This window comes from Notolepis coatsorum (assembly GCF_963971535.1).
Source record: "Notolepis coatsorum genome assembly, chromosome: 19".
Taxonomy (NCBI): Eukaryota; Metazoa; Chordata; class Actinopteri; order Aulopiformes; family Paralepididae; genus Notolepis; species Notolepis coatsorum.
Genome location: NC_140183.1, coordinates 71,108,861 through 71,127,500, shown reverse-complemented (window position 1 = coordinate 71,127,500; position 18,640 = coordinate 71,108,861). Strand labels below are relative to the sequence as shown.

General features: G+C 45.5%; 1 protein-coding gene across 1 annotated transcript in view; it reads right to left on the bottom strand.

Moving 5' to 3' along the window:
- Window positions 1–8,792: 8,792 nt before the first annotated feature.
- The window catches only part of tbrg4 (transforming growth factor beta regulator 4), a 33,917-nt gene continuing 24,069 nt past the window's right edge, over window positions 8,793–18,640 (bottom strand). The window contains exons 10-11 of the mRNA XM_084335663.1: window positions 15,420–15,534; window positions 8,793–9,405 (exon numbers count right to left, since the gene is read on the bottom strand). Coding sequence (XP_084191789.1) covers window positions 9,304–9,405; window positions 15,420–15,534 — 217 coding nt within the window. The 3' untranslated portion in view covers window positions 8,793–9,303. The remainder of the gene's footprint in view (window positions 9,406–15,419; window positions 15,535–18,640) is intronic.

Here is an 18,640-nt window from a genome sequence, read left to right as displayed (position 1 = left end):
CCGAATTACAATCACTCCGCCAGTTCGACTTTTTAGGAAAAACCAAGATGGTGGACAATAGGGGTGTAACGGTATGCGGATACGTACTGTACCGCCTCAATGTGGTCCTCCGGTACAGTACGCGCTGTGCACCGAACGATTGCAACGGTACGGAACCTTGTTTTGCGGAACTTAAATCCCCCCGGACCTAATATAACGTGCACAACTAACCGGGTGTTGTTTGTTCATCCCACGCAGTGCGCAGCTACACCGAACGAGAGCTGTAATTCAGCATAGCATATTAGCCTTAGTATGGCGAGTCAATACTAACTGACAAGCCAGAGCTATGTCATTGTTCAACTTTATTGCGAACTTTATCACGCATTTGAAACAGCATCACCCGAATGTGAATATCACTGGTACACGGAGGAAACAGATCCTAGTGCAAACCCAGCTCCCTGTGGCATTCAAGCCAGAGTCGGCGCCAGAACCCATTTAACGGGGGGGCATATGGTAATTTCGGAGGGGCATACATTCCCTAAATAAAATATAGGCTTCACGAATTTCCCAAGGCAGGTGTTCTATCGCCATGCTCTAAGACAAACTCTAACCTTAACCAACTTCAAAAGAGCGCCTAAGCTTAACCAGTGTAAAAACTTGCGGTCCCACAATTGGGCGTACATGTCACATGACCTGGCCAATCAGAGACGCGGAAACACGAACGCGTTGGAGAAAGGCTTCCCTGGAGAGGCCAACGACGCCGCAGCATCGAGACCCCACCAGGCGGTCACTAGTGACACCACCCCCCACATCGCCAGCATATTCTGACAGGGTCCATCCAAGAGCAGGCCCTTCCCCCCTACTGCACGCCGCCCCGAAGCACTCAAGAGGCTACACCCATAGCGGGAGCAGGCAGCGCACTGGGGAGACGACCCCCAAAAGAGGTCGATCCCTCAATCCAGGCAACAGGCCACTCGACCTGAGCCTGGAGCACTGCGGACTAGACAGGCGCCAAAGGGGTCTGCTGAAACAGCACCCCGGCGGAAGGGGCGTATGCTGGCATGTTGTGCACCATGTCGCAGCCTCCACAAAAACCCCTCGACTCTCTAGAGGGGCCGAGGCAGAGAAGGCTGACATGATTGGCAGACGTCATGAAAGGTGTGGGGGCACACTCACAGGTAGACAGGGCCAAACCCGGCCTACCCCGAGAGTTGACTCCGCTACCAACACACCAGGGAACCAACCACCCCCTTGGTTCTAACATGAGGCGGTTGTTCCTATAACCCCCCAAGAAAAAACTCCAAAACACAACTGCGGGTATACACTGAAAAAAAGGGGTTAACCCAGGCCAACGGGTAGACGAAAACAATTTCAAACCCGGGCCCGGCGGACCGGGATGTACACAGGGATGCCAGAGGAGTTCTACAAGAACCACCTCAACAACCCCCTCCCAGCCCTGCCTAAGCAGGAGAAGAGAGGGGCGAAAAAGAATGGAGAAGGACCAGGCACCCTCAGCACAGCGCAAGGTACAACACAACATGGACCAAGCAACAGTGAGGGGTAACACGTAGTAACATAACCACGAACATCTCCATAACGTCAAACCCTGCAACACCCGGGCCGACCCGGCATTTTTCCCCCTGAAAAAAGCACAAGTCCCTCAGGGTACCAGAACAGCAGATCTGCGCCCCGGCGACCAGAATCAGTCCCGTGCCCTAATCACGCCGCCATCTCCAGTCCCAGGAGGGGGGTAGGTACGCGTGTCGATCCAAAACATTATAGAGGGCGCCACCCAGACGGTCCCTTTCGTACCGCGCCCGGTGGCCCACCCCAAGGGCGTGAGACCCCTCTACCAATGCTTTGATCTATTCTGTTAACATCCCCCAGATATGAACGAGAATTCGTCGAGACAAGCCTAGTACACTGGCGCTCGGAAGAGACAAACTCCATCCCAGTTGCCCCATAAAAACGCTGTTTCAATGATGAGCAACCAAGGCGCGCAAGCCCATGCGTGGTTCCTATCAGAAGCAACCAGGGCCAGCACTATGTACACGTCGAGACCCAAAACATATCAATGGACATTCTAACAAGAACCCAGATACCGTTCCTCCAAGCCGCCTGGGAGAACGACAAGAAGCCGCTTTTTTCACCAGAAAAAATACGGACATGGGTCCCATACGACGCGGCTGAGGGAAAACAACACCCCGTCAACCATGCTCCATAAAAGAGGAAACGGGGAGCGACGTACTCTATGACAGGGGGAAACCCATGACTCAACAGACCATTACAGGTGAGGAGTCAGGGAACTCCCTAAACAATACCCCGTCAACCTGCTCCATAAAGGAGGGGACGGGGAACCCCCAGAGAGACTTCCCACGTGAGCAATAAATTGAAAAGACATATTGCAACATTGAGCTATGTAACAATTGGACTAGGACTCTCCGAGGAGGAGGCTCTGAAACTCTGAGGAGGCTCCCTCACTGAGAGGGAGGCTCTGAACTCACCAAGGAGGCTCTGAAACTCCCTGAGGAGGAGGCTCTGAAACTCCGTGAGGAGGAGGCTCTGACCCAATACACACACTACTAGTAGGGAGCAGAGCAGAAGAACAAATCGTCTCTACTGCGTTGCATCACCCACCAAGCTCAATACACATACAACAGAGCAGAACTTCTTTTTAAGTTCTACTCACCTTGACAATCTGAGGAGGAGGCTCTGAAACTCTGAGGAGGCTCCCTCGCTGAGAGGGAGGGTCTGAACTCACAGGAGGCTCTGAAACTCCCTGAGGAGGCTCTGAAACTCCCTGTAACAGAGGTCCATAACATGGAGCCTGAATAACTCACGGAAGTCTAACCAATAGAAACGCGCCCAGTGAAGTACTCTATGGCGGGGGGAATTCCGTGGCCCACCGCCCAATATGGCGTGGGACCAGGAAACTCCCCCCCCCCCCCTCCCTACCCTGTGACGCGCTGATCCAGCAACGTGACAGGAAGCCCGAAGGACAGGAGGTTTTGACCCCTGACCAATCAGAAAAAGGGGAGGAAGGTTTTACCAGTTCACCCCCTCATGACCCCTCACCCCTGATACAATGCAATGACAAATCAGAGCCATGACACCAGTCATAGCGTGCTACATGAAGCGTTAACAGCTTCACATTGACTCATGTGCGAACCTGCCATCTGAATTTTTCAAAGGAAGAAAAACACAGACCAAGAGAGGGCCCCTTTAAGGGCCCCGGTACAAGAGCTTACACATGTGACTTCTGTAGGCCAACACCTAACCCAGTTGTGGATCTTAATGACACACACACCCCTCCATCACAACAAAAAAGGCAAAAGTACACTCTCACTACCGTAAGAGGAACGCCGTTTTTCATAACGAGAGAAGACACAAGTCCTCGATTAAGTACTGGCCACAGGCCTTGCTAAGTCCACATGACAGCGACCAAACAATCTTTTCTAGAAAAAAATTGCTTCTCTAAGCAGGAGCACAACCCCAGCAGAAGCTGAGGGGTTACACCGTATCCCCACAAACATAGTGAAACAATATATTGTAAACAAAATCATGTTTGAGGGGAGGGGGGGGCCCAGGGGAAAACCGGGGGGACCACCCCTCACCACCTTACCCCTGATACGACTCGGTTGAACAGGTACAGCCCTGTTAATATGTGAACACGCCACCTGTTTATTGTCATCACAGGCTGAGAGAAGGACTCACCCCTCGATCACATGCCACTATGCATAGCTTTGCAGGGTTATTAACCCAGCCAGTTGTGAGCTCAACTACGTTGCCTAACGTTACATGAACACACAATTTCTCATCATACAACAAAACCAGTTCATTTTTACTCACGTAAAAAACAACACCGATTTTCTAGGTAGAGAGAAAGCTATACCAGCGATCAAGACAATTCACACACAACACATGTCGCATCCCCAAATGTAGTGAAGCAACATACGTTTTTGGAAAAAAACATTGTTATTACAAAACATTCAGAAGGGAAGGAAGGAAGAGGCGTTAAGTGTCCAAAGGACCCTTACCTGCACCAATGAACGCAGGCTGAGAGGACCGCAACAGGCTGGTCTCCTTACGTTGACGAAGGCCCTCGCTGGCGCCCCCCTCCAACAGCCGATCATAGTGCAGGGTCGACTACATCCTCTGTCAAAGATGACGTCGTAGTCAGAGTGTTATGGCCTGCTATTCTCACGGCTAATGTTCAACGGTGTAGCGTAAGCTAACAGCCAACTCCAGGCTAACTGGTAGCATCAAGCTAACATTCCTAGCCTAGCGAGCGTACAGAGCTAGCGCAGCAGCTAACAGCTAACTGGCTAACAGGTAGCTCAACCCAGCTAGAACGCAAGCTAAGCAGCTATCACCGAAAACTGTACAACGAGAGAACACAATATAGGCCAACACTTCAGACAGCCGCCGTCTGTCCCTCTCCTCATCCTAAGAGAGAAGAGAAAAAGAAGTTAACACAGTCTTCAGAACGGTGATTAACAGATACAGCGGTGCCGGCACAATTCCCCATGGGCTGCAGCCGACTTGGGTGTAGAGAAATTCCGATAACGAAACACCAACCCCACGTCCCTTGCGCTGGGTAACTTTCATCTTGAAAGGTGGGGCCTCGCACGGTGACAGAGAGTATCCGTTCGTCCAGAGATCCGGGGGTTTGAACCGCAGATTCGGACACGGTCCCAGGCAAGTAGAGCTCCCGATGAGGAGCTCATGTAGCGTGGGCGTCAAACCAGAATCCTCTCCACGCCGTTAAGAGGCAGCAAAAAGGGTACCAGCCTGGGGCCGGCTTTCGTAAATCGTGTAGCTATTCCCCTCATAACAACACAACTGGCCCTCGCATATCAAAACCATCACTCACCCGGAGAGGCAGCTAGCTCTCACAACAGCCGATCGCCTCTCAAGCAAAGTCCAGCTGCAGTAGCGGAGGTAATACCTGTCCAACTGCAGCTTGGAGGAATGCAGGTGGGGATTAGGCCAGCGACGCGAGCCCCTAATACGAAAATGGCGGTGGAGGTCAGAATGATCATCATCTTCTAGACACCCCAGTGGCGAAGACATTATCGCTGTATTTCCTCGAAAATAGTGAGAAAACAAAGATATAATGTCAACGTAGCTCCTTCATCATATCTCCTCTTCAAAACTTCACCATCTCAAAGTGGTGTATACAGGCACTTGCCGTGGTGAAAACTAAGGAAGGAGCTGTTAGTATGGCCACACCCCTGCTTATGTAGAGGAGCGGATGGGGGTGTGGCCCAGGCCACGTGAGCGGATCGGCGCGGGCGAGAAATCCGCTCTTCGCTCTTTAAAGCTTGGTCCGCTCCGCTAATCGCTCATGTTGACCCCGCCCCCAAGTCGCTCTCCGCTCGCTCACCTATGCTATGGTTGCTGCCATTAACGTTAGCATGTAAGCTAACGACAACAACAATGGCTTCAAAACTTTTTCTAATAGGATGTGAGTGACAAAGCCTGAACAGGATATCACAGGTTCACCCTTCTCATTGGTTGAAAATGGCCTTCATGTTTGTACATCGCCATCTGTTGCTTTGGCATTGTTCTACATGTATATTACATCAGTGTTAAACCACTGTGAGCGGCCTGGAGTGGATTGGAGCGGAGGAGAACTCTCGCTCCAGACGTCGCGCCGACCCATTTTAAAACCCACTCCTCGCTCACGTCAAAACCGCCCGCGCCGCTCACACGCCGCTCATGTGCACTGGTGTGGCCAGATGGATGTGTGTATATAGGTGCATGTGAAGATTTATTCAGTGCTTAGACTGATATGGAAGTGTATTCCAGTATGACGCAGAGCGGAGCTATACGATAATATAACTAGCCCCTTTCGTGACTGATGCCAGCCCTGCCCCTGTATTCAAGCATCACAGTCATGAAAGGGTCTCTGTATAAACAAGCACACGCTACAGTTGTCCACGACTTATCCTCCAAGGCATCTGCTATATAATCATCTTCAGATTTAGTTTAAGTGTTATTAGTAGGTTACAGCAGTAAGCATTAGTTTGCTCAGTAAATTATGGCCAATTCGTTTTATATTGTTTAATACAGTTAAATAAATAAATTAAAAGCAATTTTTTTTTGTATCCCCCCCCCCCCCCCCCCCCCCCCCCCCCCCCGTCATAACGACTAATTCAAAAACTATTCTGTCACGTGGAATGTGTTAGTTTCTTACACAATGTTGGATTATGTAATTGGTGGGTCTGGTCATGAGTCATTGTGGAACAAAATAAATATCACGCGAAGTCTGTTGTTAGATGCCATTCGTCAAAAGGACACTCATTTCACTGTTAATAAAATTTCCAATCAATCAATCAATCAATCAAACCAATAACAACCGCTCACTTCACTGTTAGACGGCATGCTTTGAAGCAACCTATTCAAAATATAAATCGAGGGAGATTATGTCTGTCACTGGCCATAGATGTGAGTCTTCCCTGCAATCCTATTGGACCCCAAATTTTGAAGACAGGCGAAATTATAGCCATGTTCTCGCAGGCTCATCTGCGCAAAAGCGCATTGCAGAAGGTTCTGAGAATTCTGTTCCAGCTAAGAGGCAAAACAACGACCCAGATACTCTTTTCACAAACTGCAACTATAACCGGGAATGTTACCATCAATGTAAATAAACCATAATCACCCTACAAAAACTACTGTATTTGTAAATCTGGTATGTCATAAATGTCTAGATGTAGCAGTACTGTCTATCTGTCTGTATGTCATGTATGTCATGTTATGAATGAATGAATGAATGAATGAATGAATGAATGAATGAATGAATGAATGAAAACTTTATTTAACAGATTGCAGAATGGGTACAATACAGTACGGCTCAATACATACAATTGTTAAGGGGATGCAGACCTGAGAAAGACGTTTGTCTTGTTTCCATCAGGGTCCCCCATTTTCAATTCATATAGACATATATGACATACATGACATACAGATAGTCAGTACTGCTACATCTATACATTTATGACATACCAGATTTGCAAATACAGTACTGTTTGTGATACAGAAGGAGTCAAGAAAAGGGAGTATATACATTTGACGTAGAAACTGTACATTGGAGGTTGGGTGGGGGGGGTTGGGTACATTGGGATATTGACAACCATACTGGGTAATTTACATTGGAGGTGGTTGGGGGGGGGGGGGGGGGGGCGGGGGGCATACTGTATAAACAAGTAACACTGTACATTGAGGGGGGGGGGGAGGAGACACTGTACAAACAAACACAATTGTACATTGAACTATTGACAAAACCATACTAGGTAAATTACTGTACATTGGAGGGGGTTGGAATGATTGGGTTAGGATATTTACAGGGGCCAGTGTTGAATTGCAGTCTCCCGTAGGTGTCCCTTGAGAGAGGTTTTGAAAGTGGGTAGTGATCCACATTCCTTTACAGCTTTGGGTAGGGCGTTTCACATGATGAATTGAAAATGGGGGACCCAGATGTAAACAAGACGAAAGTCTTTCTCTGGTCTGCATCCCCTTAACAATTGTGTGTATTGAGCTGTACTGTATTGTACCCATTCTGCAATCTGGTAATAAAATTTTCAATCAATCAATCAATCATTCTAATAACAACCGCTAACTTCATAATTCATCTGTATCGCAACCGAATCACGGATTTCGTCGAAGCATTATGTCGGGAAAAATGAAATGAAATAAACAAATGTGAATTAAAGAAGTTAAAACGAAGTTTAGCCTATTAATTTGTTTAAAAAGTCTATAGCCAATGACCTATTTTAAGAGACTGGCGAGGACTGCGAGGGGGAATTGAATTGCAACCGTGTACAAGCAAAACTTTGACTGTAAACGGCGTCTAACCTGACTGCATAAACGCAACGTCCATTATGCTTCAATTAATGTGTTTATTATATAGCAATAAGGTTGGATGAATTTGGCAATTGTATAAAGATGTAAGCACTGTCTATCTGTAATAACATTTTCAATCAATCAATCAATCCCATAACACATGCTCACAGATGGAATGCCTTGAAACAGCGCTGCTCACGGAGGCAACGTCTCTTTTTTGGAACTACTTTTTCTGCGGATGGTTGTCAATAAATCTTCAATTAATGTGTTTATTGTATAGCAATAAGGTTGGATGAATGTGCCAGTTGTATAAAAGCCATTACACCACGTGGTTGTGGGTTATGAGAATTAGACCTAGAAATGGTCTAATTCTCATAACCCACTCCTGCGCGTGATGTAATGCTTAAACATTTACATTTAGTCATTTAACTACCATTTATACATGAGAGGGACAGTGACAAACTATTGGGTAATTTTTATTAGAAAAGCCATCTGCATGCGATAACCATGGACCCATCTCAAATCGCACCCTCTTTTCTTGATCCTACAATCACAACTGTTGCCGTTTGTCAGAGGGACGCAACAGTTGTGATTGGAGGATCAAGAAGAAGGCGGAGCTTCAACACACATGACACACACACACAAAGCTTGCTTTGGCCCCCATTCCAGAACGTCAGTTAGAAATTGACGTATTCTTAGCCGTTAGATGTGAAATCAAGCATCTTCCATCTGAATGTCACACTCACTCTACAACAGACGAGGCACTTAATTCATCATGCTTGAATTAAACTACACACCCTTAACATTCTTTCACACACGTCAACATTAACCAAAAATAAACACGTGCGCACGCACACACACCTGCATATTACCTAAACCTCATCTTGTATAACCTACCGTATATAACTATAATTTCTTGTAATGTCTGAAAATGAGAATTTAATTATGGCAATAAAAAAAACACAATATGACAGATTTTTTGTAAATTTAATTACAAGATTACTCTACAATGTTCTTGATAATTAAAATGATTCCAATCTATTCACAAGTGACATAAAGCTCGACATTCACACAATTCTACTGGAAGCCCCAGTGCTGTTCTGTCTGGAGGTCTGAACATCACATCTCAGGGGCACATTTCATTAGCAAAAGACAAATCTTTCTCCAGATCTTTTCTGCTGAAGGACTCGCTCTTGTTCTATTAGTCTATTTTTGTCTCACTCTCTCCCCGGCTCCAAAACTCTTGATTGCCATCTCCATGGTAACAGGGAAAGCCCCACATGTCGTCAAGGGAACCAGAGTGAAAATGTGAGTTTTGGATGAAGTCCAAGACTGCTTTTTGCACAAAGCTGCTCATCTGTGTCTTTGTTTGTTTATTTATTAGCGTGTGTGTGTGCGTAGGTGAGTACAGTATGTCTCCTAGTCACACTATTTTGGGATCCAGCTGAGCCAGTAGTTGTTTCACGGCGTACGTCCAGTTCACTTGGCCATGTCCTGAGCCACAGCTTTCCCGATCTTATCCTTCAGACAGGCCATCTTCTGCCTGTCCGACTTCCGCTCCAGCCACTCATGGTATGGCACCTGGGAGAGAGTTGAAGAGGTTAAAGCCCAACCTCCAGGTTAAACCCTACTGATCAATTATGGGTAGTTTACATCATTGGTATATAATTTCATTATTTATTTTTTTCCATTTGACACCGGAAATGCCACTCTGAAAGAGTTAAAAAGGTCAACGCACGCCGACGTCACTACAGGTGCATATTAATGAGCCGAATCTAAAAGCTAGCACGGCCGTGACGTCACTTCAGGAAATGCCTTGCCCGTCCGGGTCATAGTACTAGTTCAATGGTGGCCCACTCGGTGCATCACAGTTAGCCTATATAGCTCCGCCGTCCCTGCTGCCTACAGTCGGGACCACTACACTGACGTTAGCCTATGGTTCTCTCCTCTGTGTGCCCCCGTCCTCGCGGGTGTCCTGCGGAGGAGCTTGTGGACGCGACAACAGCGGCGGCCGTTGTTAGCTCATAGCTATCGTGTGTACCACTAGCCTTTACGGGCTCGAGCACCCTACAGGCTGCCACCATTGTCGCCGTTGTCGCGTCCATGGGCCCCCCGGCAGGGTACCCGTGGGGACGGGGTGTACAGAGAGGAGAGAACCATTTTGGGTCGGCCGTTCATGCCGGCCAGCGAGCCGGATGTCGGGATATTTTGTTAGCACAATAGCTACCAAGCTAAGCTATGTTAGCTACTAACGTTATAAACACAATATGTGTACAACGACACAATGATTTACATTATTACAAATATGGTAACGTGGTTGTGGCTTTAGAGATGGGTGGCTATAATCACGGAGCAATAGTGTTAGGTGAAACAGATACATTTTCATTCGGCTAGTAGTAGCAAGCATATATCAGTGCCTGCCACTAGCTGTGTGTGACTCTCAGCGCCCCCTGGTGCCCTGCACCTGTTGTGACGATCATTTCGATTACACACGCACGTTATGAACCATTGATTAAAATATGCACGTGCGTGGTGATTGTGTTGGGCAGACAAAATGTTTGATAAAAACGCTAAAACTGGGTCAATTTCAATACTTTTTTTTTCCATTCTTCATGAAAGTCACTGTTGGCCTAGTCCACATTGTTTATTGAACAAAAATACAACGTGAAGGTTGACCTTTAAGAACAAAGATACGTACACGGATGTTCCTCCGACGAGCTCGTATTTTCTTTTATATACAGTAGTTACTCAAATCAAATCAAATGTATTTGTATAGCCCAAAATCACATCGAATTATTATAGTATTGCTATGGATGATAGATGAATGGAGAATAGAACAAGCGAATAATTGGTATGTGTATGTATATATACATACTAGGGCTGACCCCTATTAATCGATTAGTCGACTAATCGGTCGAAAGGAGCCGTAGTCGACTGGCCAACCTCTTAGTCGAATATAATAAAAATATATATATATTTTTATCATTCTTTCCAAAATAAAAGAGGCCTAGAAGCGTGGCTAATGCTAATGGCATGCATACCAGAGGCTAACTGCCTACGAAAACAGGCACAGAGGCACTGAAAGAGGATTTCACCCATCTAATGAACACACTAGACCAATTGCATGCTTTTGCAGACGACAAGAAGCCTTCATTCGACTCCTTCAGTTCAGACATTAAGCACCCCCCACAGCCCAAATGGAATGAAATTTTTTTTTAAATAAAAATGTAAAAAATATATATTATACTTTTTTATTTATTTTTTGTCGACCAATAGTCGACTAACGGCAAATTTTGGCCAATCCTAGTCGACCATCCAAATCCTTAGTCGGGGACAGCCCTAATACATACACATGTAATAAAACAACTATACATATACACATACTCCTGGTCAGTGATCACATGGACATGGTAAAGACTGTGGATTAGCAAACAGTCTAAGACGGATGCCGACTTGTCTTAAGACATAAGGCAGTTAAGAAAGAGGGCTCCGGTCTCAGGTAGACTCGGTGGCCTGGTTTATTTGGCCTGCAACCCCCCGCAGAGCCGAGTGAGGCCTCGCAAAAAGCCGCCGCCATTGGCTAAGGAGATTTGTCCTAGATGTCGGGCAGAGCTCGGATTGGCCTAGATGAGATAGTGCTTCTGGCTGCCGGCTGATCTATTTATACACCGCAGACTGTAACGGGACCCACCTGGCTCCATGCTCCACTTTACTACAGCGTGAGGTGCCACAGCCCGGCCAGGCTGCATGATGCAGCGGCGCTGCTCGTCTGACTCTGACTCCACTACACAGCATCGCTTTCCACTTGGCCTGGTGTTCCATAATCACTAGACTTAGCTCAGCTCTATTCTATTTTCAATCTTATGTACCCCAGTTGCTATTGCATGTACATATTTGTGTTTCATTACACGTATATGTACATACTTACCAGCTGTTTCAACTGTTTTATAGCAACACTACAATCACCGACATCCAAGAAGGGAGACCCCCCCCCCCTTGAACGGCCCTTCTAAGGTTTCTCCCCTCCACATTGCCTGTGGTGCTTTTTTCCTATTGCTAGGTTTTTAGTGAGTTTTTCCTTACCTTCGCATGGGATATGTCTGGGAGTGTTACATTTATTTATTTTACATTTTATTTTGGATTTCATGGTGTTTTTTGTTTTGTTCTTGATTTATCGTGATGTTTCTTCTTGACTCGCTTAACACTTTCTGCGCCAAACCCGAGTATAGTCGGGTTTCGCCGCCAGCGGTTGAGCACCAAACCAGAGTATACTCGGGTTTTGATCCTTTGATATTTTTCCTTTGATCCCCGTTCTAAACACTCAGCCGGAGCTCCCTAGGTCTCCCTGGCACATCTGCCTACGTTGGAATTGCAACGACGATCGAATCTCGCCAGGTAGCAGTATTGCCTACCTTTTGAACTCGGATAGTTTAGTTTAGACAGTGTCTGTCCTGATTCCTGTCTGTTCTGACTCCCTCTGATGGGGAGGAGTTCTTGCAGAGCAATCGCTCTGAGATTTTCTCGCCTCAAACCTACCGTTTCCCGTATACACGAGTAGGGATGGGAATCAGACAAATCAGACCGTTGGGAACCGGTTCCTAATTGGCCGATGCCTGGAACCGTGTGGCTCCTGTGACTTTCGATTCCCTTATCGCTGCCTACAGTTACGTTACGTTAGCATGTAGCCATGGCAGACTCCATTTGATTCCTTAAGGGCTCGAAATTGCCTGGGTTTTGGTATTATGCTCCCGAAATGCTCCCGCTGTTTGGCTACTTCTATGTGCAGTGAAAACTACTTGAATGCTTTAGAACAGTCATTGATTTAGTTTAGGGTGAGCTAAAATTAGCCGCGGAGCTATCGCTAGCTAACGTGAGCTAACGCTATTTAATCAAGCTCACAAAGAGAGATAAACAGCTGACAGCGGATAGTACAGGTACAAATACAATAAAACAGCGGGTGGGGACTGTTGTGTAAACCTTGTACTCTTTAGTTCACATATAATAAGAGCCGGATTGTTTGTTTACTAAGTCTCTACTAGTCTACTCTGAGTCCGTCAGACAGGAAGTACCATGGTGCAACATACAAATGTGTCTGTGTAGCAACACAAGCCAATACTTTAAAGGACAGGGGCCCGGGGAGGGAGCTCTCTCTCTCTGTGTGTGTGTGTGTGTGTGTGTGTGTGTGTGTGTGTGTGTGTGTGTGTGAGAGAGAGTGTGTGAGTGAGAGACAGAAGTCAGAGGAATAACAACCTGTTATTCAATAGATTAAATTCGTTTAAGAATAAAAAAATAAATACATTTTAAGAGAATCTCAAATACATTATTTTATTTAAGTGTAGGCTATAGTTAATGTTTTATTTTTTACAGTGTTTGTATTTTTCTGACATGGGGGCTCAACAATAAATGACAATCAGAAATGTCAAGTTGCATGTTGTTATTCTAACCAGCTTAGACCCCGACGCTCTGCATCTTCTGGCCGCCTCAGACCTACTCCTATCCGAGCTCCGGGAGGGTCATCAAAGAGAAGTCGCCTATTCTCAGTCCTTGCCCCACAATGGTGGAATGAACTACCCACCCCAGTTAGGACAGCCGAATCACGTCCAATCTTTCGCCGTCGACTAAAGACGCACTTCTTCAACCATTATCTGAATAAAAAAAAAATATATCTAACCCTAACTAACCGTACTGTCATGCACTTGTCCTAATAAACTAACCTACACTGTAGCACTCAACACTTTGATGAACATTGTTGCTCAGCTGATAGAGTTGTGCCCTTCCTGATGGCTTGTCGTACAGAACTTGTAAGTCGCTTTGGATAAAAGCGTCAGCTAAATGACTAAATGTAGTTCTGTTGCATTTCCAATTTATTTATTTAAATTATAAATTGATCAGGTATCGATAAGGGAATCGATAAAGAATCGAATCGATAAGCAGAATCGATAATGGAATCGTATCGATAAAATCCTATCAATTCCCATCCCTATACACGAGTAATCGCGATCGCCGATGGGATCACTGGGATTATTCTTTTTGGAGTACCTTCTGGCTAAGGTAAGGTATATTTACAGAACCTGAAACATGTTTCTGCATGCGATCTATGAAAAAATACTGGATTATTTTGGAAAGGGGCGATGTTTAGCATGTAATAGCGCACAAACTACAGTATGTAGAAATTAACTCGTTAGTCAGTGATGGACTACGAACAATGAGCCATCGTCTCCATAGCTATAATACAGAACACACGATGGGTCTGCAAAACATCGCTAAAATGGTCAATAACGCTGGCGCCATTGAGTAAAGATGGGAAAAGAGCGTGGCGCTCAATGAGTTAAAGAAGACGTGTCCGCCCCATGGGGACATTAACGTGTGTTGTCGGGCCTTACAAATACATTTGATTTGATTAGTGTGGCGTGTTCGGACTTGAAAAGGCAGAATGGACGAGGCAGAATATGTAGTGCTGTCAAACAGCAACCGCTCTGCGAAAGAGCCCCACTTGGTGTTTTATGTTTTGTTTTGGTCTGATGTGCGGGTTGGAGTTTAGTACCTTATGTATTATCGGGGTACGTGCAGGGTTCAACAAGTTACATTTAAGACTTGTTAAGACCTAACCCTAACCCTTTTAAATACCACTTAGAGCTAAATGTAATACCAATTGTACGACCACCATACTAGCAAAATAACTGACTGGCGGCTGCAATTTAAATTCTTGCGCGTTCCATACAAGCTCTCGCCAGATGCACTAAGCTCCCGGTAGCCCCACAAAAAACTACTTGAATACTAAAACATTTCATATATTTAATGTTATTTCATCTCCTGACAGCCCCCCCCCCCCCCCCAATTGAATACCTGTGCAAATGAATTGTAAGACTTTTTAATACCTTTTAAGGCCTTAAATTGAGAATTAGGAATGGAATACGTTTTTTTTTTTTTTTTTACTTTTGACCAGTCAGCTGGTTCTTTTAGCGTTTATCGCTTTTTCTGGTCAAGTATGACCGACAGAAACAGGTTGAATGGGGTATAGATCGGGGGAAAGACACTCCGAGAAAATACGGCGAGTCCGGGAGTCGAACTCGTGTACCCCAGATCCGTGACGCGCACGGTTGTCCCCGACGCCGAAATAGCGTCCGAGGTGAGCTACTGGAGCTCCCCGGAATGTAATACTTTTTAATACACACATGTATTATTCTGTGAATTTGACAGAGCCTGATGTGTGGCCAGGAATAGCAACCTCTCTCTCATCCCCACTCAACTCCAACCAACACATCAGACACAAACCAAACGTGTAAAAGAAAGTGCAATACCAAAGTGGGACTCTTTTGCCTAGAGGTCGCTGTTTGACACTGTTTTTATTTTTTATTTGAGGCTTAATTTGATAAGAATATAGGACAAGCATGTATAAGCATCACGCTTCAGCCTGTACCTTTTCAGTCACTGCCAGAATCAAAGACCGTTGACAGTCTGGTATGATTGTGCATAATGTATAGTGTGTGATGACTGAATAAAACTACTACTAATACTATAAAACTACCACATGAATTCAATGGGTTCCTTTTTCCTCCTTTCCCGCAGGCGCCTCCAGCCTCTCCATACCGTACCTCAACGGTGATGAAACCAGCCAACTGGAGGTGTCGTCTCATCATGGCAAGCCGCCCCAGAAGGTCTTTACTCTTGTAGCAAAAATGAGGATATTCCCAGGCTAAGAACGCTAGTCTGAAAACAGGACAGTGAAAGAAAACACATCTTAGTATAATTTAAAAAGTTACAGATGCATAACTGTACAGGGTTCCTGCAGGTTTCAATAAGATACATTTAAAAGGTGATGCAAGTGGTATTTATTTGTTACACAGAATAGCTCTACATTCCGACAGCCATCACTGATATATAGTGTTTGGTCAGTAACATGGATCTCCAAGTCCCTCTGCTCTGCAGTAAACACAACATTTATTTTCTGGTATTCCATTTCCACTTTATCCAATCAGAAGAGAGAACTCCACATTTGCAAAAAAGATCTGACAAAAATAAGAAATTTGTTTTAAGAAAATGTGTCATTGAAACAAGTAACATAATCTACCAGTGCAATAAGCAAATTTGGCTTGGCAAGATTTCTTGAAATACTGAGATCACCTTTAAGACTTTTTAAAGACCTTTTTAAGACAACTTACTATGAAAAAAGTAAATCCATACGAAATGTTGGGGGGGGGGGGGGGACAGACCCGGAGATTTCCCCCAAACATAGAAGTAACTTCCTGATCAAATCTATTTTATATTTAAGACCTTAAGACTTTTTAAGGCCTAAAATTCTGATTGTAAATGTAAGTCTTTTTAAGACCTGGCGGGAACCTTGTACTTCTGAGCAAGAAAAGCTGATGAGAATGAGAAGAAATGACACCGTCCTGCAACACAGCGTCCACCACGGGTCTGAGATCCTCAACAGTTTCCATATGAAAAGCAGATAGATGTTCCAAGTGGAACATAAGCCGAGACTGAGCTGCTACAACTGAGTTCCTACAACTAAGTTCCTACAACTGAGTTCCTACAATCAATCAATCAATCAAATGTATTTGTATAGCACATTTAAACATGACACTTGTCAACCAAAGTGCTTCACAGTGAGTCGCATAGCTAAAAAAGAAAAGAAAGTGCTCCTAAAGTCAGAAAATATAAGCAACCAACGGACAGACAAAAAAACAGAACTACACGTCAAAACAAACAAGGCAAGAGTCAGAGTGAGTCAAGGAAGGCTAGGGAGTATAGATGAGTTTTGCGATGGAGGGGGCAGATTTGATGGACATGGGGATGCTGTTCCAGAGGTCAGGGGCTGCGACAGCAAAAGCACACCCCCCCCCCTTTTTTTTTTATCTACTTTTTCTCCTCCTTTTTTCTGTGATTTTTCTCCCATCCCAATTTACCTCTCGTGCCAATTCTCCTTCCCCTGTCCTGATTGTTGCTCGCATGTGCCCCCCACTGGCCGGTCGTAGGGAGGATAGAAGCCCATCACATGTCCCCTCCGATACATGTGGAGGCAGCCAGTCACATCTTTTCCCCTGCCAGCGCGGACTCTCATTGGCGAGGAGTAACGTGTGGGAGGCTCACACTGCCCCCGCCATTTTCCTGTCTTTGCTGTGCAGGCAGCTTATTGCTTAATAACAGCGGAGCAGTGCTGCCGTTGCTTCCGCGTTTTCCCTGATTGGCTGCGACACGCCCCGCGGCAGGCGCGGCAACCGCAGAGCGGAGCTTGCGGCATTATGTAACCGCCCTAATCCGCCATGATTTTCATTCGGCGCTCAGCTCACCTGGCAACGCAGCGGTCCTGCGGTCCGTTGTTGACAAGTTCGAATCCCATCAAATTTTTTTTTTAACATGATTTTTTTTTTTAACATGTATTCTTTCGCCGGTTAAGGTTAGGCATGGTTAAGGTTAAGGTTAGGCATTGTTTCGGAGTTGGTTAAGGTTAGAACGGTTAAGTTTAGGCGCTGTTAAGGAGCTGGTTAAGGTTAGAGTTTGTCTTAGAGAATGGCAATATTCTTTCTATGGTTAAGGTTAAGGTTAGGCATGGTTAAGGTTAAGGTTAGGCATTGTTTCGGAGTTGGTTAAGGTTAGAACGGTTAAGTTTAGGCGCTGTTAAGGAGCTTAGAGAATGGCAATAGACAGCCTATTTCCGCACTGCCGCTCTCCCGCGGTCACATGGTCAAATTGTCACATTCTTGCACTGCTCCGCTGTTAAAAAGTAACACGCGTGCAGGCACCCTGATCGACCTGTAGGAGTCATTGTTTACAACAACCAGACTACCACCCATCGACTCTCCTCCCGCTGACTCTGCCAAATGAGTCAGTATGACGGCCGGCCCAAGCCGGAGGCAACGCTGACAGCCAGATTCGATACCGGTGTCTCTTGCGTTGGTGACGAGCGCAATGTCCGCTGCGCCACCCAGCCACCCCCCCTAGACCTGAAATTGGACCTACGGGTGGTTAGGAGACCCTTATCCGCCGATCTGAGTTCCTACAACAGAGTTCCTACAACCGAGTTCCTACCAAGATTTTACAGAGATATTTTCACTATTAAGCATTCGGGGGCGACAGTGGCTCAGGAGGTAGAGGGGTCGCCCTCAAGTTAACATTCTAAAGACAGAGATCAATGCAATATACAGACAAAAATCGGAAATGCAAATACGCAGCACAAGACAACAGCAGTATTTCCAAGGTTCTAAACCTAGTCACCTATTAGCCATGCGATTAAGAATTAATGCAAAATTTGCAGATATAACTGCCATTAGAAAACAACAAGTACTTGTAACAGACCCCAAAATAATAAACGATACATTCAAAGAATTCTACTCCGACTTGTATAATTCAGAAACGACCTTTGATCAAAACAAATTAGACGCATATCTTAATCAAATTATTCTCCCTAAACTTTCGGAGGACTACGCTAAACAGTTAGAAGCACCGATCACATTAGAAGAACTCAAGAAGGCCATATCCGGAATGAAAAACGGTAAGGCTCCGGGAAAAGACGGTATCCCATCAGAAATGTACCTTTCTTGTTGGGACATATTTGGACCCTTATTACTAAATATGATCTTATACTCAGTCAAGGAGGGGAGCTTCCATAAACACCACAATATCGCACTCATTTCAGTCCTTCTCAAAAAAGACAAGGACCCCACTGAGTGCGGTAGTTACAGACCTTTAAGCCTCCTCGGAACCGATGTCAAACTGTACTCTAAGATATTAGCCATCAGATTGCAAAAGCATATGACGTCTTTAGTTCATCCGGACCAAACTGGCTTCATAAGAGGTCGCCTGATCAATGATA